Below are 24,806 nucleotides of genomic sequence, written 5' to 3'. Positions count from 1 at the left end.
ATGATGTCCAGAAGGACATCTAATCTAATTAGCATATTACGCTTTTATTATCATAGATTGCAACATTGGAAACAGCATTGAAAAAGTATTGGCCAGATTGTCTTTAGGATATTGTTGGTCCTATCTCCCTTCCTGGTACTCTCAACCATCCTCTATTATTTTTATGCCTCACTTTATGCTTATGGGATTACATTTTTTTCTTATGGATAAAATGGCTCAGACCCTCAGATTAGAATATAAGAGGGTCCGTGATAACAGGTACGTAGTTCATCTGCTCCTTACTCTTTTGCTATTGCGTTCGGCTCCTGGTTGGACTCTTACTGCCTAGGTTGGCTTTGCTCGAAAGACCCTTTTGATTGCTTTTGTTGGACACAGCAGCTAACATGGTGTACTGCGCAGACTGTTGGCCTAAGTAATTCTACCCGGCTGGAGATATTAGCACGTACGCAATACAGATCATCTTCTTGAAACACATTCTTTCCTTGCATCTATCATGCTTTTTGCTCTGATTTTCTTCCTACCTCTGATGGCTTTGGCTCAGTCTTCCTAACAGCATGGATTTTTCTGCCCATCCCTTCTATGTTGGCGTTCCTCAAGGCTCTGCTTCAAGTCATCCTCTCTTTTGGTCATTCTTCCTGTGTGTGATCACCCACACCCACGTTGTTAATTATACTTTCTTCGCTAATAATTCCTACTGTTCCGTGTGCAGTCCCACCGTCACTGTGGAGCTGCTTGCCCTCCTCTGGGTTATTGATTAGACCATCTTCACGTGATTGCCTTCCAGAGATCCCTAATCAGCATATGCAAAGAAACAAACTACTATTTCTTTGTCTAAAACATGGTTCCTCCTTGTGTCTTTTCCTGTCCTGGTGCCTGCTACCAGCGTCTACCCAGCTATACAAGCCTTATTCCTAGGAATCGTCTTTCATGCCTTTATCATATTCACCACTCACACACATGCTCATTCAGCCCCATCGATGCTGGTTCCTCTCTTGACTGATATATATCTTTACTCCCACTTCCTGAACAAACTTTGCATCATTTGTTCCTTGGCCTTTCTTTGATGCTTTTTTTTAAAAAAAAATATTTTTATTGATTTTTGAGAGAGGGTAAGGGAGAGAGATAGAGAGATAAAAACATAGATGAGAAAGAAATATCATTGATACACAGCCTTCTGCACCCCTGCCCCTGCACTGGGGATCGAACCAGTGACCTCTTGGTTCATGGGTCAACACTCAACCACTGAGCCACACCAGCCAGGCTTCTTGATGCTTTTTGACAGGAGTCCCTGTCTCTCATTTTGCCTATGTCCAGGGCATCCTCTATGCTACATGCAGAATGATTTATCTAAGATATCTACTTGGAATTATAATAACATTTCAACCTTAATTGGTTCAAAACCAAACCTCCTCCTCCCCTTTAAGAAATAGCCATTTCATAATTTTTATTGACTTTATTGACATTGGTTCACAAAACCATACAGGTTTCAAGTGTACACCTCAACAAAACATCACCTCACACTGCACCGCGCACCCCTCACCCAAAGCACAGTCTCTTTCCATCCCCAGTTATCCCCTTTTGCTTCAATTGCCAAAAGTCTTTGGCGCCATCTTGCCAGCTCTCTTTCTCTCATATCAGACATCCCACCCGTCATCAAGTCCTATTGGCTCAACTTTCAGAATATAATCAGAACCCAAGTATTTCTCACCCCCTATACTGCTGTCACCCTAGTCCAGTGATGGCGAACCTTCTGAGCTCGGTGTGCCAGCATTTTGAAAAACCCTAACTTAACTCTGGTGCCGTGTCACATACAGAAATTTTTTGATATTTGCAACCATAGTAAAACAAAGACTTATATTTTTGATATTTATTTTATATATTTAAATGCCATTTAACAAAGAAAAACCAACCAAAAACATGAGTTCGCGTGTCACCTCAGACACGCATGTCACAGGTTCGCCATCACTGCCCTAGTCCATAGTGCTATCATCATTTTCCTGGAGTTTTACAATGACGACTTATTCATGTCCCTGGGAAGTCTTTATCTCCTAAAACTATGTTGTCCAATTTAGTAGCTACTAGCCACCAGTGGCTGTTGATCTGAATTGAGATGTGTTGTAAAAACACACACTGGATATTGGAGAATTAGTGTACAAAGAGAATGAAGACTATCTCAACAATATTTCATACTGATTATATGCTGAAACAACATTTTGGATCAGTTGACTTAGAAATAAATTAGTGTCCCATGTTTCTTTTACTGTTTCAGTGTGATTATGGAAAAATTAAAATCACATGTGTGGCTCCCTCAGCTATGCTTTCAGACAGCTGCTCCAGAGTCGTCTTTACACACAGCAGGCAGAGCCAGGCCTCGGAAATGTCAGATCTTTGCAGTTTCCAGGCCCAAGTCCTCCACAAGCGTCCCAGCGAACCCGGAGAAAAGCCAGTCTTTCCGTTGGGCCCCAAGGCCTGGCATGATCTGTCCCCTCCGCTCCTTTCCTCCCACTCTCCGAGGTCTTCTCAGCTCTTAGGGGCTCCATGCAGGCCGCCTGAGGGCCTCTGCATTTATATCCCTTCCTTCTCGTCGCCCACTCCTCCCCAGATGGCTGATGCCTCCCTTCTTTTTCTTTTAGTCCTCACCCGAGGGTATGCTTTTTAAAAAAAATTTATTTTAGAGCGAGAGGAAGGGGGTGAGAGAGAGAGAAACATTGATGTGGGAGAGAAACATCAATCAATTGCCTCCCAAAAGTTCCCCAACTGGGGATGGAACCCGCAATCTAGGCATGTGCCCTGACCAGGAATCGAACCTGCAACCTTTGGTGTATGGGACAATGCCCCAGCCAACTGGGCCAGGGCTGTGTGTGTCACTTCCTCACTTCATTCAGGTGTCTGCTCCAGTGTCCCTTACCAATGGCCAGCGTTAGAGAGGCCCATTCTGAACCCTGTATCTAAAGCCACAGTCCGCTCACCTGCACACGCTCAGCGGGAACCTTTCAGCATGGCTTGGCTTCACTGTGGATGGCTCCTCACCGTCTGCAGAATGAAGCCCCAATTGCTTAGGACATCTAGGCGTCCCGTTACCATTTAGCCACTTTCTCGCTCTCCAGCATATCGCTCACTATCCCTCTTAGCCAGCGGTTCTCAACCTGTGGGTCACGACCCCTTTCACAGGGTCGCCTAAGACCATCCTGCCTATCAGATATTTACATTACGATTCATAACAGTAGCAACATTACAGTTATGAAGTAGCCACGAAAATAATTTTATGGTTGGGTCACAACATGAGGAACTGTATTTAAAGGGCCAGAAGGTTGAGAACCACTGCTCTAAGCAGCTTGCCTGCCTCGCACTCTGAGTCACTCACAAGAAACCCAGGATAGGGAACAAAGTGATAAAGAATATGGTAGAGAGTTAAAGAACTTTATCAAATGTAGTTATATTCTTTTTTTTTTAATATATTTTATTGATTTTTTACAGAGAGGAAGGGAGAGGAATAGAGAGTCAGAAACATCGATGAGAGAGAAACATCGATCAGCCGCCTCCTGCACACCCGCTACTGGGGATGTGCCCACAACCAAGGTACATACCCTTGACCGGAATCGAACCTGGGACCTTTCAGTCCGCAGGCTGACGCTCTATCCACTGAGCCAAACTGGTTAGGGCAAATGTAGTTATATTCTTATACAGAATTCACATTCATTGAACGTTAAACATTGGGTGATATGTAAATAGCCACTTTTCAACCCTTAAATTCCACTGACATTCATCCCATAAAATGTATATTCATATAATCAATACTAAAGGCAAATGATATACTCACCCACAGTTTAAATTTTTGTAAAAGGATCTCTACTTGAATAAGTTTCCCTGTGCTGATATTTATTCTCCTCTGTAGCCATTGGTATGATCAGAGATTTTCTCCTAATTTAAAAGGGGGCATACTTATCAATAGCTTAGACATTTTATTAGAAGAGAGAGAGGCGGGGGGATGTGTGTGAGTTTTAGAATGAACATTTCTATTAAGGGTAATTCAGGAAAACAAGAATTTATAGCTCAGCAATAAATAAATAAATAAATAAATAATCCTTTCAGAAATGTTTATTGTTCCAGCTCATTAAAATGTTATGTCTCTCGGACAATATTTCTTAAAGGCCATAAAATTAATAGTGTATTTTAAAAGCTTTATTGGCATTTACTTCCTAAGTCTAATTTAGCCCCCGTGTTTAATTGTGCTGTCTCCTACAGGCTGGGAATCTGGCGGTTAATATGACTTCTCTGTTTTAAAGGACACACATTGCCTCCAGGGCTAGCTTCCGTATTCTCGAATGTGTTTATTTCACACTGCCTTGCCTTTTCATGTGCTCAAATCCTGAGACTCTGTCAGAGCTAATCTGGAACTGTATTTCTTTGTGTCTTAAAATAATGCGGAAATTTCAATTAACAGCTAATCATGTCCCTGGCCTGGCAGAAGGCACAAATCTAAAACCCTGATTCTCAGTTCCTGGGGTTAAGTTTTAAAACTTTCACTACAGAGAGCAAGGGCAGTGCGATAAATGTTTACTGAGTGCCTGTGATACGCTGGGCCTTGCATGGCCCACGGAGGGGTAGACGGCACATGCGTTACCTCAGGGGTAGCACAGTCTACCTTTTCCACCTCCTTGTACACACGCACTTCCCAGCAACAAACTCCTTGACCTTTTGAGGGAACGTGCCTTCCACCTTCTAGTCTATTTAGAATCCGTGCGATAAGAATACCTCTTCCTCGTTAATCTTCCTAAGTGGAGTTGCTTTTACTCGTCATTCCCAAACCACTAGGACAAATATTCGGAGTTAATATTCACAGGAGAAGTCAGACTCCCTGGAGGCATATCTTCTCTCTCATCCTTACTGTTTGCTAGCCACCCTTGATCACAGCCCCTGCACACCTCTGACCAAGCCCAGCTGCCTTTTTCGTTCACCCCATCTCCCAGCATCGGCCTGAGCATGGGTAGTGTCTCCTGCAATAGTCTTTTTAAAAATATATTGTTACTGATTTCAGAGAAGAAGAGAGAGATAGAAACTTCAATGATGAGAATCATTGATCAGCTGCCTCCTAAGCCTCATACTGGGGACTGAACCTGCAACCCGGGCATGTGCCCTGACCGGGAATCGAACCGTGACCTCCTGGTTCATCGGTTGACACTCAACCACTGAGCCATGGCAGCCGGGCCTGAACTACTCTTCCAGTGTCTTTACCTCCTCACCCCTTCACCCCTTCACCCCCTTCACCCCATCCATTGGTTCAGTGCATATTCTGCACTCCAGAGAACAGTATCCTAGAATTGTCCAATCAGAAGATTGGAAGGCTGGGACATTTATGTACTCACATCTTGGGGCTGTGGTGAGACCAAGAGGTGGGATGCTGGCCGGTAATACAACCGTACAGTGCAGCTGTGCTGGACTCTGGTGGCTGGAAGGATGTACAGAGACCAGAAGCATCTGCTGTATGTAGAACGTATTCAAAATACAAGGGCAGGGGCTTTTTCCTTATTGTCCCTGCATTGCCAGCACCCATACAGGCTCCAGTACATGGGTTCCCATGAGTGGCGTAGTGTCTGCTGAATACAGATGAAATAATTGAGTAAACAGCGAATGAATGAATGAAAGTGTGCTGAAATTTTTCAGGGGTATTCAATATTGTAGTGTTTCTTAGATGAAGAAACTTTAGAGCGAAACTTAGATGAATGTTTTGTAGATGAAGAATCATAGGATCTCAAATCTGTACCTTGCTATAGTTGTGATTGGCAGCCTTCAGTAGATCTCCCATTTGTTCACGGTATCACTGTTTCTGGATTTGACTGGCCATGATCCAGTTTAGAGTAGTGAGTATAGCATTTCCTTTTAGATTGAGTGCTCTCCTCTGCTCCTGCTTGGTGGTTTAGCTGACACATTCCTGAAGGCATTACTTGAGATAAATTTTAAAGTAGGGATCATGTGTCTGTGGGCAAAGATGGAGCATAGAGAAGACCACAGACAAACAGAAACGTGGGGATAAGAAACCTTTTGAGTGTATTTCCAGGTAACAGTGACAAATTCGAGTTTAGGATGTATGATGTGTGCACGTGGGAGAAAGAGGAAATCTGTGCAAATAGGGTTGGAGCTACTGTGTGCAGGGCCTTGGAGTAGCAGGCTTACATACGCATCCTCACCTTCATACAGTCCAGTTACTGACTGGCCACGATGCCCGGCATCTACAGTACGGCTCACACTCTCTGACAGTCCATCTACTATATGCTGTACCCCTAAACCCACCCCGTCTCAGTCTGTCCTCTCCCCAGGCCCTGTACTAGGGTCACCTCTGGCGTGAAGTTCTTCCCACCTGTCTCATGCTGGCATTGCCGACCTATTTATGTGTTTTATCTTCACTCTTCATAAGAAGCCAGCCAGGGACAAGCCAGCCTCAATCCCCTGTGTCAGCCAGCAGACTCCATGCCCAGAGAAGACGCAGTAACTAGTTGGAAAGTTAAAAGCATCCAGTTTGGTGATGCTTACCTGAATCTCTTGTATACATGAGTTTTTAAAAAGTTAGTGTGTTTTCAAAAATGTTAGTGTATTTGAGGAAAAGGCTAGTAGTGTGTAGTCGCACATATTTTAACCTTTGTTGTCTATCCGATTTCGTGTGCATCTGAAGAGGTGATAACAGTAGAAGGCAGGGTGCAGGGATACGTATGACAGTGTGGGTGTACTTGTTTTAACATATTTCATAACTTTTTGTTGTCTACACCGCTGACAGCAAAAGAATCCAAGTGATCGGACCGGATTTCTTTATTTTTCACACACTGTAGAAAATTTCATTTAAAAAACCTAATCTAAAGGTAGAAACGTGTTGACGTTTAATTTGGTACAATCTGAGGCATATTAGAATAAACATAGAAAACTTATTTTATTATTTATTTACTGTACTCCTCACCCAAAGATATATTTCCATTGATTTTTAGAGAGAGTGAAAGTGAGGCGGGGGGGGCAGAGAGAGAGTGAAAGTGAGAGGGGCGGTCAGAGAGAGAGAGTGAAAGTGAGGGGGGGCGGTCAGAGAGAGAGTGAAAGTGAGGGGGGAGGGGGGTAGAGAGAGAGAGAGAGGGAGAGAGGGAGGGAGATCAACTGGTTGCCTCCTGCACACGCCCCAACTGGGCTGGGGATAGAACCTGCAAGCAGGATACATGCCCTTGACCGGGAATTGAACCTGCGACCCTCTGGTCCCCAGGCCGACACTACTTAACCCAACGGGCCAGGGCGTAAAACTTGTTTTGATTAAACTGCACCCGTTCACTTTACTCACCACCCATAACGGAAACGCCTCGTAGGGTCTCCTTGGGGTGGATGGTTTGGTCCTGGTACCAGTTGCTGTGAACAGTGCGCCTCTCACACTGGGAGGGTCCCTTTCCTTGGGCTCCTTTCCTCCCTTCCTCCCACCTGTGCTCTCCCTCTCTCAATCTCTCTCTCTCTCTCTCTTTATCACACACACACACACACACACACACACACCCTCAGTTTTTGCTTCTTTCCTGCATACTTTGCCTTGGAATTAGTCTTCATGGAATCTTGTTTTTTCGGCTTATTTCCTAGATGGGAAGTGATGGAGTTTTACGCCTCAGCACATCAGCTCTAAATAATGAGTTCTTTGCATATGCAGCACAAGGATGGAAGCAGCGGCTGGCGGAAGGTAAATGCCTATTTCCCGCTCCTACTTGACCTATCTGAGTGCACACGCTGTACTGAGCTTTCACCTTTCTCTGCTTTCCAGTCTTTTTACCCCCCCTGGAGTCTACTTTAATGTAATAAAAATTCACATTCTATTCCAAGGGACTTCACCAATGCTTTTGTTACACTTGGCATCTTTGATATCAGACATTTTTGAAGAAAGCATGTTGTTATCTGGAACGTAATAAAAATGTTGCTACAGCAAGATATTGGGGAGAAGTGTTAAATTTAATCACTTGTTTGATGCATTTTATATTTTACTAGAGGCTGGTGCACGACATTCATGCACTCGGGGGGAGGGAGAGTGATCCCTCAGCCTGGCCTGCGCCCTTTCACAGTCCGGGAACCCTCGGGGGATGTCAGACAGATGGCTTAGGCTCGCTCCCTGCGGGGAGCGGATCTAAGCCACAGTTGGACATCCTTAGTACTGCAGCGGAGGTGGACCACTGTGCTTTCCAGCCGTCAGCCCGGCTTCTGGCTGAGTGGCACTCCCCCTGTGGAGCACACTGACCATCAGGGGGCAGCTCCTGCATTGAGCATCTGCCCCCTGATGGTCAGTGTGCATCATAGCGACAAGTCATTCTGCTGTTTGGTTGATTTGCATATCACTCTTTTATTATATAGGATTCATGTCCTGGGGCGTAAGGAATCTTCTTTTAATACTTTCTTCTCTTGAAGCCACCACTTTACCTTATCCTTCCTTTTGTCACCAGTCTTCTTGAAAGACTAACAATATCAATGCTACCTACCACACTTTATTCCCTCACCCACTCAGCTTGTCATGGTTGGGTGTGGCCCCACTGTACACAATGAAAGAGTCTCTCCTAGAAAATGCTGACGGCTTCCTAACAGCCAAGTCCAGTTTCCTCTCCTCAGTCCTTACAGTTCATGTTCCTTCTCCAGTTTCTCCTTTGCTTTTTATCCCATCCAACTGGAAACCAACTGCTGTGGGCATTCATAATATAAGTAAAATCTCTTCCTAAAGCTGCCTTTCTGACCGCTGTTCCTCAGCTTCTTTCCGGATCCCCTCTTCTCTCATTGGAAGGTAAATGTTAATGCCTCCATCATTCTCTTCCCTGACATTTTCTTTGGTAACTTACACATAGTCTCTACCCAGCCTCCTTCCCCTCGCTATGGCCCACACCTGGCTCTCACTCCTCTTCCTTGTTCCTTGGTGTTCCATTCCCAGTGCCTACTGGATCCCCTAGCTGATAGCAGGCCACCTTCAAACCAACAGTCCAATGCTAAACTCCTCCTCTTCCCTGTAATATCTCCGATTCCTTTTGCCTTCTCAAGGTTAATGTCGCCACCCTCCTCACAGCTCCTCACTTTAAACCTTGACAGCATCTTTGATCCTCTTCTATCTCCCCAGGTCCATCTGGCCAGGAAGTGTTAACTGTGCTGTGAGTCAGCATCCTCTTCCTGGTCCCATAGCTACTGTCTGACTGCGCTGTCCATCTCTCCTCTATGGTAGTCAGTGGGCTCCTAGGTGGAGTCCTTCGATGTCTTCGCCCTGTTTTTAACTGCTTCTTTGGCCAGATTTCTCCCTCATGGACCATCACCAGGACCTCCCTCTGTGCCTGACAGGAAACATTCAGAGCTCTTGTTAGAATACACGTTGGGTAATTGGCGGCAGCCTGCCTTTCCTATTTCATTTCATCCTATGCTCTATTCACAATTGTCCACTCAAAAGAACATAAATATACATGTTCATATCTCTGTGCCTTCTGCATTAATTACTTTATGAAAGCTTGATCATCTTTGAGAAGCTAACTCAAAATCAGTTCCGACAGACTGTGGAATCTCAGAGGGAAGGCAGGAGTGGGTGGGAAGAGATCAACCAAAGAAGTTGTGTGCATATCTGCATAACCCATGGACGCAGACAATAGGGAGGTGAAGGCCTGGGGTGCGTAGGGGCAGGCTAGAAGGGGTCAATGGGGAGAGAAAGGGGACATATGTAATACTTCCAACAATAAAGGTATTTTTTAAAAAGCATCAGTTCCAATACGTGGTCTTCTCTAATAGATTTAGGCAGAATTAAATGCTTTCCCTTCTATACTTTTAGTACATTTGTCCTATCAAGGGCTTTTGACATCATATTATAGCTAAAGGCATGCCTACTCTCTCACCAGACAGACTTCATTAAGGACAGTGGGTCCACTCTCGTTCCCAGCCCTGAGCATGCAGGGCATTTACTAAATGCTTTAGGTTCATCTGTGCCTCAATGACTGTTGAAGTGATGTTCATAAAAAGAGAAGCTGTAGAAATATTACCGGCACTCAGCTTTTAGTCTTCAACACCCATAAAAGTCTACTCAAATTAATGACATGTTTTCTTTATTATTGGCAAGAGATGCGGCCCCTTTGACTCAATATATAAGCCTTTTCTTTCTAGGAGAGTTTACGCCAGAAATGCAATTGCGGATAAGGCAAGAAATTGAGAAGGAAAAGAAAACAGAACCTTGGAAAGAAAAATTCTTTGAAAGGTTTTATGGAGAAAAGTAAGTGCTAGAGCATTTTTTCTCATTTCTCTTAGAAGGAAATGAAAATGTAATTCTCTGCTTCGCATAGCATACTCATATGCTGTAAAACTTAATAAACCTGTGATAAAAGGCAATAGTCCCTCAGTGTAAGAAACTGCAGGGAAAATTATAGTGGCATATCAGCACTTAAATGATTAAAAATGCATTTTCAAGGGTTTATAACTTGTCCATGAAAATTCATTTTGGACTGAAAACAGCATGAAATCCCATGGAAGTCAATTTTGGCTTTCTTAACTGGATTTTAGTAAAAATCTCCGTTTTTATTAATCCAAGTTATTTTTATTAATGAATACTTTAGACTTAAGTAGTTTTAGACATATTTAATCCCCACATTTTCCCCAAAATACTGACCATGTATATATATATATATATATCTGTCTGTTTAGTCTTTATTTCAGGGAGAGCTTGAGGTGTTACCCTTCACTCTACCCATCTTTCTCTTGGGGTGCAACCTGTTTTTATTTTTATCGTGTGTGTTTCTTTTCAAAATAATACTGGCCACACATAGCGTGGTAGTGACGGAACTAAATTGAAAGTATTTCTCCATTGCTTCATGGTTAGAGGGACGTACCTATTCTACATGAGCAGAATCAGCATCTCAGAGACCATCCCATCCCTAGGAGGAGGAGGGATTAAGAAGCTGACACTGACAGTAACTTGAGACCCTCCTAAGTAGAGGAATTTGAGCTTTAACTTCCACGTACATGAGTAATGCTTAGATTAATGTCTGAGAGTTATTTTGTGTAAAAGATACTGAGGTCGTGTAGGTAACAAAACCTGTACCTTTGGACTCATTTCACAACCCACCTTGCCTCCCACCCTGCTGCCCTCGTAAATGAGGAAAAAGTATCAGAAGGAATGTCACATGGGCGGGTGTTCTTCACAGAAAGGAATCGCATGCCAGACGCCTCCTTACCCTTTGGTGACTTGCCCCAAGGCAGTGCTCTGGAGTAGGAAGGCTTGTTTTCAGGGGCTGTCCTAGGACCTTGGATACGTAAACGTATTTAAGCAAAAGTAAAAGAAGATCATTACCATCTTTTTTTCAAAAACAAAAATATGGCAGGCTAGGTCTGTGCCTTCCTAGATAGTCACTGGCAGTGTTACTCAAGGCTGGCCATATCCGATCCTCATCAGAGCTTTGAAAAATAGGTATAGGTTTCCAGAACCCACCCCAGACATATGGATTGGGCATGTCCAGGAGTGGAGCCCGCCCTCAGCACCCTCGTCTGACAAAGGGAACGTTGGGGGCACGCTTTTCTGTGACGGCAGAAGCATAACTGAGGCACTTACCTCCAACACACTAGTCCTGAATTATTATTGGTGTTGGGCCTACTCTTTCATGAACCCAACATTTATCCAACATCTCCTCAGTGTCACACACCGTCCGAGATGCCGGAGGTACAGTCATCTGGGAGCGTCCTGGCTCTGCCCTCAGAAGGCCTACATTCCAGAGTCCATGTAGCTTTCCTTCCTCCAACAAATAATCGTTGTGCATACTCTGGCCTGACATGTTTCTAAGAGTTTTGCTAATGTTACTTGACGTAATTCTCCCAACAAATCCTGTAAGGTGGATATCATTATTATCCTTATATTTTAAAAACGGTGTCCAAAATGGAGGGACAGTGAAACTTAATTTTACCTGATTTATAAGGCCTGGCGAAGTCGTTTGCTCAGGGTCTTAATGCTACAAGTTCTTCTCAGAAAAATTCATACACATACATTTTTTAAAAATATACTTTTATTGATTTCAGAGAGGAAGGGAGAGGGAGAGAGAGGTAGAAACATCAATGATGAGAGAGAATCATGGATCAGCTGCCTCCTGTAAGACCCCCATTGGGGATAGAGCCCACAACCGGGGCATGTGCCCTGACCAGGAATCGAACCGTGACCTCCTGGTTCATGGGTTGACGCTGAAGCACTGAGCCACACCAGCTGAGCCACATACATTTTTTTACATGGCATTGGGTGTTTCACAGACTCCCATAGGTTGATCCGGCTAAAGGTCCCTGCCCCAGAGGGCGACAGCTACAATCTGTAAGTAAGGCTCCCATCTCCACTCCTGAGCTCCAAATACAAACAGTTCTTTTTCACTTAACCGCTTTCTTGCTATAGTTTTCCATAGAGTTTCTGTCTCTTAAAGGTACTGGACTTCTTGCTTGCTTTTTCCTGTCTTTGATTTCATATCGGATGACAGATATATTCTGGACATTTCATTGACTGCCCTTCTAGTTTTGTTACTTTTAGATTGCCCACATTTTCCCAATATGTGAGGGATTTTCCCTAGTATCACACACTTTCCCTTGACTGACACCATGTGCCTTTTCATTGCTCAGAGTTTCTCCCACAGTGTTGCTATCCAATTTCACTTCTAGTTAAATCTGTCTGATTTCATTTTTTTCTCTTTGTTTGAGGTCTTTATGATGGTTCTTATTGGCTTACTCTGCTTGTGATATAGTACTGTGGCATATTTTAGTTACTTAGAAATCACCCACATGTATGCTAACTCAGAATTGTAAGAGTTGGTCTGATTTGCAGTTTAGATTTCTGAGGGCGGGGTTTCCTTTGTGTGGTTATGTGCTGTGCTCTAAGCCTCTTCTTTCTATGCCTTATGCCATCTTAAATCTATTTTCCCAGGAAAATTAAATGTTGATATGGGCATATTTCACACAGTGCTGTTTTCTATATGATTTATATGATTTCTATATGACCTATATGATTTCTATATGATTTGTAAGTGTATACACACTTTTTTTCTGATAACTCAGTTAATATTTTTTTTCTTTCCAGATTTAACCCATTGGAATTCATAATTATTCAAAATGTGTATACATTTTTGGGACACCCTATATATCATATGCATACATCCTATCTAATAAAGAGGGAATATGCTAATTGACCCTCACTCCATCGCAAAGATGGTGTGCCCACAGCCAATAAGGAGGGGATATGCTAATTAACTGCCATGCCCTCACAAAAGATGGCTGCCCCCATGTGGTCAAAGATGGCCACCTTCGAGTGGTCAAAAGATGGCCACCACAAGATGGCTGGCAGGGGAGGGCAGTTGTGAGCGATCAGGCCAGCATGGGAAGGCAGTTAGGGGTGACCAGGCCAGCAGGGGAGGGCAGTTGGGGGTGAACAGGCCTACAGGGGAGGGAAGGCAGTTGGGGGGGGACCACGCCTGTAGGGGAGGGCAGTTGGGGGTGACCAGGCCGGCAATGGAGGGCAGTTGGGGGCAACCAGAATGGCAGGGGAGGGCAGTTAGGGGCAACTAGGCCGGCAGGGGAGGGCAGTTGGGAGTGATCTGTCTGGCAGGGGAGCAGTTAGGCGTCGAACAGGCTGGCAGAGGAATGGTTAGGGAGTGATCAGGCTGGCAGGCAGAAGCACTTAGGGGCAATCAGGCAGGTAGGCAGGCAGGCGAGCAGTTGGGAGCCAGCAGTCCCGGATTGTGAGCGGGATGTTCGACTGCCAGTTTAAACCGGCAGTTGGACATCCCCCAAGGGGTCCCAGATTGGAAGGGTGCAGGCTGGGCTGAGGAACACCCCCCCCCGCCCCCAGTACACAAATTTCACGCACTGGGCCTCTAGTATATATGTGTGTGTGTGTGTGTGTGTGTGTGTGTGTGTGTGTGTGTGTATTAACATTAAATATATTTAATAACATTGTCAGTAACCAACTAGCAGAAATTTGGCTGCTAGTGGATAGATTCTGTATGTTCTACACTTAATTTCGTATCTAGCCTGGTATCCCTGCTTGACCTAGCCCCCAAAGACCTTATTTCTAGCTGATAATTCTGCTTTAAAATTTGTCTGTAATGTAGCTATTCTGTTCCTCTCAGTATAGTATAGTTATAAATGATAGCTTGGTTTGAACCCATCTTAGGGAAAGTTGAAAGAAAAGAGACTAATTATGAAAGCAGCATCTTCTTTCTTCTTTTCAGAATGTTTTAGTGAAGAAGTCAGTGATCAAACACCCACAAAGTGTATTCAGCTTTTTTCCCTTTCATTTTGAGGATGTAATTTAAGTAAAAGGTTGAAGATTTCTCGGAGGTATTTTCCCGCATTGATATTATTAGAGCTCTATTTCAGCCATGTTTCTTGCTCTGGAGGTGTTCTCTCTCCCGCTTATCTCTGTAATTGCCCCTAGTGCTCTAATGTAATGCACTTAGATCATCCTGTTCCCTTGCCCCTGATGCTGATCTGGTAGCTCCGTCTGACAGGAAACAGTGATTCTCAGTATCTTTGATTGTAATCCTGATTAACTTTGCCTTATGATCTGAACATTAGGCTGGATTATTTCTAATCTTTTTTATGGAATATTTTTACACAAAAGAATTCGTCTTGCCTCACACAAATGTAACCTAGCAGAATCTACTCTGATGATCCCAAATATGTTTGTTATTCTTTAGTGAAATTTCCATGTTGTCTTAGGTTAGATGCTTAGATTCTAAAATAAGGTGATTGAACAACAGCTCTTTAATTGGTTTAAGAGAACTTAATCTTTGGAAGTCATTTCAGTGTCAAGATTTTACAACATACCCATCTTCCATGGATCTTAATTATTTGGTTATGGTGCATCCTTTGAAGGCTGTTATTTTTCTACTATAGTGACAGATTTCTACTTTATGACTTAAAAAATCTTAGAACTTATACATTTTTTGCTTTTCTGACCATATTTCCTAATCTTTTGTAGTCTGTAATTTTCTTATTCCTTTTACAAACAGTTGGTAAGATTCATATCTCTTTGCTTACAGAATAAAAATCTATATCTTTCTTAACCAGAAATAGTTATGATTATAAAGTAGAAAAACCAAGACATTATGAACTAATTTATATAAATTGAGCATATTACTTAGTGATTATAAAGTTCATTTGATGCATTTGCTTTTATTAAATACTACATTTGTGAGAGATCGAACTGTACCTTTTGCATTTTGTGGTTGAACAACAATGTTTCTAATTTCTGTGCAGGTTGGGCATGTCAAGAGAGGAATCTACAAAGCTCACGGCTGGACCAAACAGTGACGGAGCTGAAAGTAGTTCTTCATGTGGGAGCTCGAGTCTTCCAGGTCTTTCTTCACAGGCTCCCTCGGAAGAACAACAGCCAAAAATCATGAAAAGTCCAACTTCTGCAGAGCCTGAGTTCTGTGCTGGGCTCTGCCCTATGGCAGATGTAGGAAAAGAGGGGATGGCAGAGTCGGAACCAGAGGATATCTTGATCCCTGAAGAATCTGTGATTCAGGAGGAAATTGCAGAAGAGGTAGAAACAAGTATCTGTGAGTGCCAGGATGAAAATCTTAAGGCAATACCTGAATTTTTGGAGGAGTCTGAAATTCCAGGCAGTGCTCATGAAGAGCCCCAGATAGCAATTCCTGAAGAAAACTTGGAATCGTGTGTTATAATGAACGATGTTTTAGAGACTGTGCCTCATGTTGAACTGAGGGTGGAAGAGAAATCCGAATCTCCCCAGGAAGAAATGTCCGTGGTTATCGAGCAGCTGGAAGTCTGTGACTCTCTCATTCCTTCCACTTCTTCTGTGACTCACCTCAACGACACAGAACATAAGGAGCCAGAAACTGACACAGAGACCAATACTCCAAAAATGAAAACAGGGTCATCTCCTTTAGAAGGCCAGTTTCCGAAGGGAGGGATCGCTGTGGATATGGAGCTACAGAGCGATCCTGAGGAACAGCTTTCTGAAAACGCTTGCATCTCTGAGACCTCCTTCTCCTCTGAGAGCCCAGAGGGGGCCTGTACCAGCACGCCATCCCCCGGAGGGGAAACCCAGTCTACTTCAGAAGAATCATGCACTCCAGCCTCTCTGGAGACGACGTTTTGTTCTGAGGTATCCAGCACTGAACATGCAGACAAATACAACCAGAGGAAGCCCTCCGATGGAAACCTTCACGCATCTCTGATATCAGAAATATCGCCCGTGTCCACTTCACCTGAAATATCGGAAGCGTCCCTCATGTCCAATTTACCTTTAACCTCAGAAGCATCCCCCGTGTCCAATTTACCTTTAACGTCGGAAGCATCGCCCATGTCCGACTTACCGCTGACATCAGAAACGTCTTCCGTGTCTTCCATGCTTCTCACAGCCGAGACCGCTTTCGCATCCAGTTTGCCACTTCCTCCAGAAACATCTCCAGTTTCCAACTCTTCCCTGAATGAAAGAGCGGTGCATCAACAAAGAAAGTCCCCTTCTGTATCTGAAGAACCACTCTCTCCGCAGAACGATGAAGGCCCCGCCCCTGCCAAGCCCCTGGGAGAGAGCCTTCTCTCTCAGCAGAAGACTCTGTCCAGTACTCCGGAGCCCCTCCACCTGGGCCCTCCTCCCATCGCTCCCGAAGCATTTCCGTCCAAAGAACTCCACAGCCAGCCCCCGACTCAGCAGCCTTGTCAATCACATGTTGACACAGAGAAGCCCTATCCTGCTCCGATTCCAGAACTTCCTTCTGCAGAAATCATCAAAGGGAAAAATCCTAATGTGCTGCCGAGAACAGAAAAGAAAGGGGTGTCCTCACCATTGGAACTGCCTGTCTTTTCTGAGGAGACAGAGAGTAAAGGAAGTGAGCTTCCAGCAGCTCAGTCACAGGACCAGCAGTATGTCTCCCCGGGGGAGAAAGCTTCATTTCCAGAAGCCTCCAGAAGTAAAACACATAAGCAAGGAAGTTCGCAGAACCGGTTGGAGACCCCGTATCCTTCCAAGCTGTCAGAGCCCTCCAAGTCACCTGACGGCGGAAGGAACGAAAGCAGAGAATCCGAGATAGCGAAGAGGAAGACCGCAGAGCAGCACAGCTTTGGCATCTGCAAGGAGAAGAGAGCGAGGATCGAAGATGATCCATCCACCCGGAACGCGTCATCTGGCAGCCCCGCTGAGAAGGAGCAGCAGCCTCCCCGAGAGGAACCCAGAGTCCCTCCTCTCAAGGTAGGGCGTTTTATAAGAATGAAGAAAAGGGAAAAGCCACGTCCATGCATAGGCCTTTCCGACTTAGATACTGAATTTTCCAGAAATTAATGAGATCTTGCTCCCTCTGGGTTTTATGTAGCAGTTGATAATCGAACACTCCCGGCGCCAGTCTAATATTAAGGGATCCTTTTTAAGACTGTGCGTTGAGCTAATAGAAGTTTAGATGCATGTATGTATTTAGACCTCAGCATTTAAGGGAAACGAAGTGGGGAGGCAGAACGGGGCCTGGACTTGACCACAGGCCACTGAGATGCAGGGTCTTTTGGGGACTCCAGGGTGTAGGACAGAGCATTGCACTAAATAAACTTGGGAAAACTTGAAAGCTAATTCCTTGGCCTTTAAAAGTTCAGAAGAACTAGAGAAAGAAGTCAGGAATTCGAGGCATGCACTAAAGAGATGAAGGTACTTGTTATCCCTTCATTCATTTTCCAACAAACATTGAACACCACCATTGCCTAGCAGAGAGGGACCTGGCTTTTGGAAGAGCCTCATTAAATTTCCTTCAACAAATCAATGAAATTGCTTTGCGAACCCTGAAGGGAAATGCTGTGGATATATAGGCATCCAAATCCTTTTTTTTTTCTCCTTCTGAGCTAGTGAACGAGGTATTTAACTTCACACAAAACATAAAGCCTGTGGACAAACATTTCTATGTAAATATTTTCTTTTGATCCCAGTAGATTTTAACTCTTGGAAAACAAACCTTTTATATAAATTGGCTCTTCCTGATAAACTGAAAATTAAGTGTAATTCATAGAAAGTCTGTTTAATAAAAAAAAAAAAATTCTACCCACTATAATTTAAACTTATGCCGTGCTTTTATTTGAGTCCATTTATATTGCTCCACAATAAAATGGATTATTCCACATAGGATTGGTCTAGAATCATAAACACACTCAAGCTTTGCTTTTCTTAATTTCTTTTATTTGCTGTGCTCTGCCACCTTTTTATATGATCTCCATCAAGTTGGCTTTTAAGAGTGTGGCTGTAGTTATTGTTTAATAAAGCAGTCCCTAGTAAATGAGATTCTGGAGATGTAAAAGATGAATATAAAACACTGCTATGTGTTTTAATTTATGAAGCAGTGGAAAGAAAAATACTAGCATGCTTTTCATTAGAAATCTTCTTAAACGTATTCTTTTTTTTTTTTTTTGCCAAAAACTTATTTTCAAAGTGATACACACTTTATGTAAAGATAGATAAATAGGTAGATACTACAAGTGTACTTGGTGTTTGTTTGGTCTTGAGGTCTTAAGACTTAATTAGGCTTAATTTTTTTAATGTTCTAAATTTCTTAAACTAAGGGAAATCTTGAAAAGGAAACACTGAATCCCCTCTCTGAATTGACCTTCACTTTGGAGCGTTTGAATCAGAAGAGAGACATCACAGGTTTGAAAATGAGAAATGAGGTAGCTCAGGAAGATAATTCCATCTGCCAGCCTCCCACAGCCTAATTCCAAAGTGACATGATCCTGTAGTACTAGTATGTGTCAGGTGTTTATAATGTGAATATACAGTTGTTAAGAAGAGAGATGTTTTCTATGAAAGCTTTTTCCGGGGGGGGCGGGGGGTGAGAAGTGGGAAGAGGACACATAGGGCATGTCAACAGCTCTGAATGGGGAGCCCAAAGGCTCTCCCTGAGGCTCAGTGCTAGATGGCCCAATGGCATGGCGATCTACATTACCTCCAGATTTTTCCAGAGTAAAATGAGACCTTAGCTAGGTCCCTTCTAGCTATACCAGTCTATGATCTAAGGATGTTCTTCGTGACTAGAGAATCACAGGCATTGCTATGGAGTGTGGGTTGTTAGGTCTTGTGCCTCCTGATTGGCCATGACTGTGTCTCTTCATTAGCATGAGTAGGTGAACAGTGTGGGTTGGGACATTGACAAAATTCAGCAAACTGTAGATTACCAGGATCAGAAGAAACTGCCTGACTCATACTTCCTTTTAGAGGCGGAAAACCAGAGTTCCATCTTTCTAACAGTCCTCTGAAGGAACTGGACCGGAAGTAACTAGTCTCACTTTACACCTGAGTTCACAGACTTTTTGTGTGTGCTTATTACCTATGTATAAAGCTGCAGGCGCTGCGATACAAGGTTGCATAAAAACAAGGATACACAACTAGGGTCTCTGGCTCAGGGAGGGTATTGGAGACACTGAAGGACACAGTGATTTGCGTAGCATCACAACGTCCCTCTGAATAAAGTCAGGATGAGAATTCGTCTGCTGACCCCTAACTAGAGGTGTGTGTATGTAATTAAGACAGATAAACTCAAGTAGAGTTAGGGTCCCAGATTTTCATGCCAGCAAGGAAGATCATTTAAAAGCTAAATATCTCTCTTAGCTAACCTCACTGTCTTTCAGCTAACCTCATTTTAACAGGCCTGGACTTGGTTTCCATCTATATGAGGCATTAGGAAGATGCTTCATTTCCATTGCACATGAAGTCACCAGGTTGATGTTTTCATAGCGTAAAAACAGAAATTAAAATGTTTAATTCTCACATCCAGGCTGCATGTCATGTCCCTTGGTACCCTAAAGGCCCATCGGTGCCACATTATGAGAAAATGCAGCTCCTGTTATGTGCCATGCGTCTCCTCTGTGACCACGGACCAACCTTATCTTTCCACTCTCCCTCCTTGTAGATCCAGCTTTCCAAGATCGGGCCGCCGTTCATCATCAAGAGCCAGCCAGTCTCCAAGCCAGAGTCTCGAGCCTCCCCCAGCACATCCGTGGGTGGAGGCAGGAACACGGGGGCCAGGACCCTGGCGGATATCAAGGCTCGGGCCCAGCAGGCAAGGGCTCAGCGAGAGGCAGCAGCGGCCGCAGCGGTAGCCGCCGCGGCGAGCATCGTCTCGGGGGCCATGGGCGGCCCGGGAGAGGGTGGCAAGGCCAGAACCCTGGCGCACATCAAGGAGCAGACGAAGGCGAAGCTCTTCGCAAAGCACCAAGCCCGAGCGCACCTCTTCCAGAGCGCGAAGGAGGCCCGGCTGCCTCCGCTTGGCTGCAAGGAAGGCCCTCCCAGCTTAGAGGTCCCTCCCGCCCCCGAGGCCAAACTCGAAGGTTCAACCGGTGTCATCATTGCCAATCCCAACTGCAGGTCACCCAGCAGCAAGCCCACGCCCCTCCGGGAGGCCACCCCTGCCCTCCAGCCGCCTCTCCCACCCACCAAACCCCCAGACGCGGCCACGGACGTAGCCGTGCATGGTCCTGAGGAACGTGTACCCGCGTCCCATGTGTCTGAGAAGACGGTTTCCTCTACCTCTTCGGAAAACAGCGATGTACCCATGCTGTTCGGTACAAGTGCGGTCCCCGTGTCAGTCTGCAGCGCGGCTGTGTCGGGAGCAATTAAAGAGCATCCCTTTGTGAGTCCCGTCGATCAGCCCTCCGTCCTCGTGTCTGTCGATAGTGCAAACACTACCATTGCTGCCTGCAGTCTAAGCGTGCTCACCACCATCCAGGGCGCGGATGTCCCGTGCATAGCCGTTGTACCAAAATGCGCCGAGAGCTCGCCCCTCCCTGCCGCCCCCAAGGGCCCCAGCACAGCGGGCTCCGTGGATGACACGCAGGCGCTCACGTCCAGCAGCGGCGCGGGCGGCGTGGTCTCCGGGCAGTACCCCTCTGTGCCAACCCTCTCCATTGCAAAGAACTTGCCAAACCACCTCGCCACGACTTCTGTCCTGGTTGCCTCACCGGGAATGAGCGCCAGGTTCCCTCCCGAGAAGAGAGCCGGGCCGGGGGGTGACGAGCAGGCCGTGCCCACGGGGACCCCGGGGCGAGCGGCCCTCGGCTGCAGGGACGCGGGAGCCGTCACGGACCCTCTGGTGGCCCGCCCGCCCATCGCCGTGTTTACTGGAGGCATGTTGACCATCAGCTCTTACGACTGTGCCCCCAAGTTCAGTGCCGAGAGCGTGGACAAAACTTCAGGGCCTCGGAACAGGGCAGAGAACTGTGGGAAAGGCCAGCACCCGGCGGCCTTCGCCCCGGCAGCCATCAACAGGTCGATCCCCTGCAAGGTCATCGTGGATCACAGCGCCACCCTGGCCTCCGCAGTGTCCCTGGCCGTGGCCGTGGCCAGCGCAGAGGCGGGCGCGGACGCCCAGGGCAGGTCGGGGAGGACAGAGGTGGCCCTGCAGCCCGTGGCCTGCCCCCAGGTGTCCGTGATCAGCAGGCCAGAGCCGGCCGCCACCGAAAGCATCGATCCCGGGCCCAGTGTCATCGCCGGGTCTGCAGCCAAACCAGACAGCAAACCGACGCAGGCCCCCTGCCCAGGCCTCCGGGAGGCGCCCCTGGTCCTTCCCGAGACACTACACGAGGCGACGGCTCCTGGCAACAGCTTTGCTGAGCAGGCCCGTGGCCCGGCCACTTTCAAAAGTGAAGCTGACACAACCGGTGGCGGCCCGTACGCCGCAGGCGGCCGGCTGAGCTGGAAGGAGGAGGCCGTGAGGAGCACGGGGCCGCCGGGCAGCCACTCAGGGCCGGGCAGACAGAAGGAGCGTCCAGAGCTGGGCTGTGCCAAGGCCGTCAAAGCCGAGCGCGCCGGCTACTCGCACGTGGCGGAGCTCCACCCCAGGAGCCTCCTGCCGGGGGTCCCTCTCCCCCCGAAGCCCGAGCCCCAGGCAGTGGACAGAGCGGACAGGGGCTTCCGAGTGGACACTGGGGACCTCCCCTGCCCCGAGCGCCCCCCTCCGGCCACGGAGGCAGCCCCGGGGGTGCAGCAGACGCAGAACAGGAAGGTCCCCACCTCGGGCCCCGGGGAGGAGGCGGCGTCCTTGGCTGCGGACAACCTGAAAAGAGCGCCCAACGCAGGCAGCTCGAGCTGCCGTCTGTCGTCCGTGGAGGCGAACAACCCACTGGTGACCCAGCTCCTGCAGGGCAACCTGCCTCTGGAGAAAGTGTTGCCGCAGCCCCGGCTGGGAGCCAAGCTGGAAATCAACAGGCTCCCGGCGCCCCTTCAACCTACCTCAGCGGGGAAAGCCGCCGCGGAGAGGAGCGTCGTGGAAATGCCCTCCAGCTCCCCGAACCCCGACGGGAAGGGCTACCTGGCGGGGACCCTCGCGCCGCTCCACATGCGAAAGCGGGAGAACCACCCCAAAAAGAGAGCGGCCAGGACGGCGGGGGAGCACGCTCAAGTCAAATGCGAGCCAGGGAGGTTGCTGGTGGAGCCAGAGGTCAAGGCCCTGCCCTGCGTCCTGGGCCCCGGCCTGGCCCCGCTGGGCCCCAGGCAGCCCTTCCCGCAGGAGTGGCTGGGCAAGCAGGCCCCGCCGGCCAGGGCGGCCCCCGGCCCCGACGTCAAGCAGCAGAAGCGGCTGCTGCCCGCCTGCAGCTTCCAGCAGAGCCTGTTCCACGCCGACAAGAACGGCGGCTTCCATCCCCATCCTGACCCGGGCGCCTCGCACCGACAGCAGTTCTACCAAATGCCCGTGGTGGCCAGGGGCCCTATGCCCCCTGCGGGCCTGCTGCCGGCCGCCACCAAGGCCCCCGCGGGCTGCAGCGCCTTCGCCTTCAATCAGCATCTGGAACAAAAGGGACTGGGGGAGGCGGGCCTTGCCCCGGCACCCCACCAGCTGAGGTTGGCCAACATGCTGTCCCCCAGCGTGCCCATTAAAGAGGGCGATGACGTGGGGGCGGCCGCGCACGCCATGCCCAGCAAAGCACTGGTGCTCCCGCCGCCGCCCCCCGCCGCCCTTGGCCCTGCCCCCGCCGCCGCCCCCACCACCTCCACTACCTCCACCTGTTCCTCACGCGGAAGCCCCAGCCGAGCAGAAACAGCCTCCCGTGGCCGCGGAGACCACCAAGCGCCTGGGCTGGCCGCCGGCCACGGGCCTCTGTAGCAATATCAAATCCGAGCCGGTCTCCTTCGAGGAAGGCCTAGGCAGCAGCTGTGAACTGGGCCTGAAGCAGGTTCCCTACGACCAGAACGAGATGAAAGAACAGCTGAAAGCGTTCGCGCTGAAAAACGCAGACTTCTCTCCCTATTTGCTTTCTGAGCCACAAAAGCCTTTCCCCCCATTAGCTGCGCAGAAGATGCCGGCGCCGCCGCCGCCGCCGCCGCCGCTCTGCGGAAACTACCCAGCCATACACTTCGGCAGCACGAGCTTCAAGCGGGCGGCCTCTGCCATCGAGAAGTCCATCGGGATGTTGGGCAGCGGCCCTGGTGCCGCCGCCGCCGCCGCCGCGGGCCTGCCCGGCCAGGGCGCCCCGATGCCCGCGCAGAACTTCGCCGACAGCAGCAGCGCCGAGGAGCTGGAGCTCAAGTGCTCCTGCCGCCTGAAAGCCATGATCGTGTGCAAGGGCTGCGGGGCCTTCTGCCACGACGACTGCATAGGGCCCTCCAAGCTCTGCGTGGCGTGCCTGGTGGTGCGGTGAGCATGTGTGTGCATGGTGGCAGGGTGAGCATGCATGTGTATGTGTGTGTGCATGGCGTGCCTGGGGGTGCGGTGAGTGCGTGTGTGTGTGTGTGTGGCATGCCTGGGGGTGCAGTGAGAGCCTGTGGGTAGCATGTCTGGTGGTGCGATGAGCACGAGTGCGGTGTGCCTGGTGGTGCGGTGAGCACGAGTGTGGCGTGCCTGCTGGTGCGGTGAGCACGAGTGCAGTGTGCATGGTGGCGCAGTGAGCGTGCATGTGTATGTGTGTGTGTGTGTGTGGCGTGCCTGGGGGTGCAGTGAGCGTGAGTGCATGGCATGTCTGGGGGTGCGGTGAGTGTGCATGTGTGTGTGCATGGCATGCCTGGGGGTGCAGTGAGCGTGAGTGCGTGTCATGCCTGGTGGTTCGGTGAGAGCCTGTGTGTGGCGTGCCTGGGGGTGCAGTGAGCGTGAGAGCGTGGCATGCCTGGGGGTGCAGTGAGTGTGCATGTGCGTGGCATGCCTGGGGGTGCAGCAAGTGTGCATGTGCGTGGCATGCCTGGGGGTGCGGTGAGTGTGCATGTGCGTGGCGTGCCTGGGGGTGCGGTGAGTGTGCGTGTGCGTGGCGTGCCTGGGGGTGCAGTGAGCGTGAGAGCGTGGCATGCCTGGGGGTGCGGTGAGTGTGCATGTGCGTGGCATGCCTGGGGGTGCGGTGAGTGTGCGTGTGCGTGGCATGCCTGGGGGTGCGGTGAGTGTGCATGTGCGTGGCGTGCCTGGGGGTGCGGTGAGTGTGCGTGTGCGTGGCGTGCCTGGGGGTGCAGTGAGTGTGCGTGTGCGTGGCGTGCCTGGGGGTGCAGTGAGTGTGCGTGTGTGTGTGCGTGGCGTGCCTGGGGGTGCAGTGAGTGTGCGTGTGTGTGTGCGTGGCGTGCCTGGGGGTGCAGTGAGTGTGCGTGTGCGTGGCGTGCCTGGGGGTGCGGTGAGTGTGCGTGTGCGTGGCGTGCCTGGGGGTGCGGTGAGTGTGCGTGTGCGTGGCGTGCCTGGGGGTGCGGTGAGTGTGCGTGTGCGTGGCGTGCCTGGGGGTGCGGTGAGTGTGAGAGCGTGGCGTGCCTGGGGGTGCGGTGAGTGTGCGTGTGCGTGGCATGCCTGGGGGTGCGGTGAGTGTGCATGTGTGTGGCATGCCTGGGGGTGCGGTGAGTGCGTGTGCGTGGCGTG

At 48.4% G+C, this 24,806-nt stretch overlaps 1 protein-coding gene across 1 annotated transcript in view; it reads left to right on the top strand.

Annotated features, from left to right (window-relative positions):
- The window catches only part of ASXL3 (ASXL transcriptional regulator 3), a 167,700-nt gene extending 144,081 nt beyond the window's left edge, over positions 1-23,619 (top strand). Inside the window, 5 exon segments of the mRNA XM_070421632.1 lie at positions 7,603-7,699; positions 10,132-10,237; positions 15,247-17,206; positions 19,896-22,924; positions 22,926-23,619. Of these exon segments, the coding sequence (XP_070277733.1) occupies positions 7,603-7,699; positions 10,132-10,237; positions 15,247-17,206; positions 19,896-22,924; positions 22,926-23,619 (5,886 nt within the window).
- The last annotated feature ends 1,187 nt before the right edge of the window (positions 23,620-24,806 follow it).

The sequence above is a fragment of the Myotis yumanensis genome, unplaced genomic scaffold (assembly GCF_028538775.1).
Source record: "Myotis yumanensis isolate MYYU_CA2020_CCGP unplaced genomic scaffold, mMyoYum1.0.hap1 SCAF_7, whole genome shotgun sequence".
NCBI classification, from domain to species: domain Eukaryota; kingdom Metazoa; phylum Chordata; class Mammalia; order Chiroptera; family Vespertilionidae; genus Myotis; species Myotis yumanensis.
This window is presented reverse-complemented; position numbering and strand designations above follow the sequence as displayed.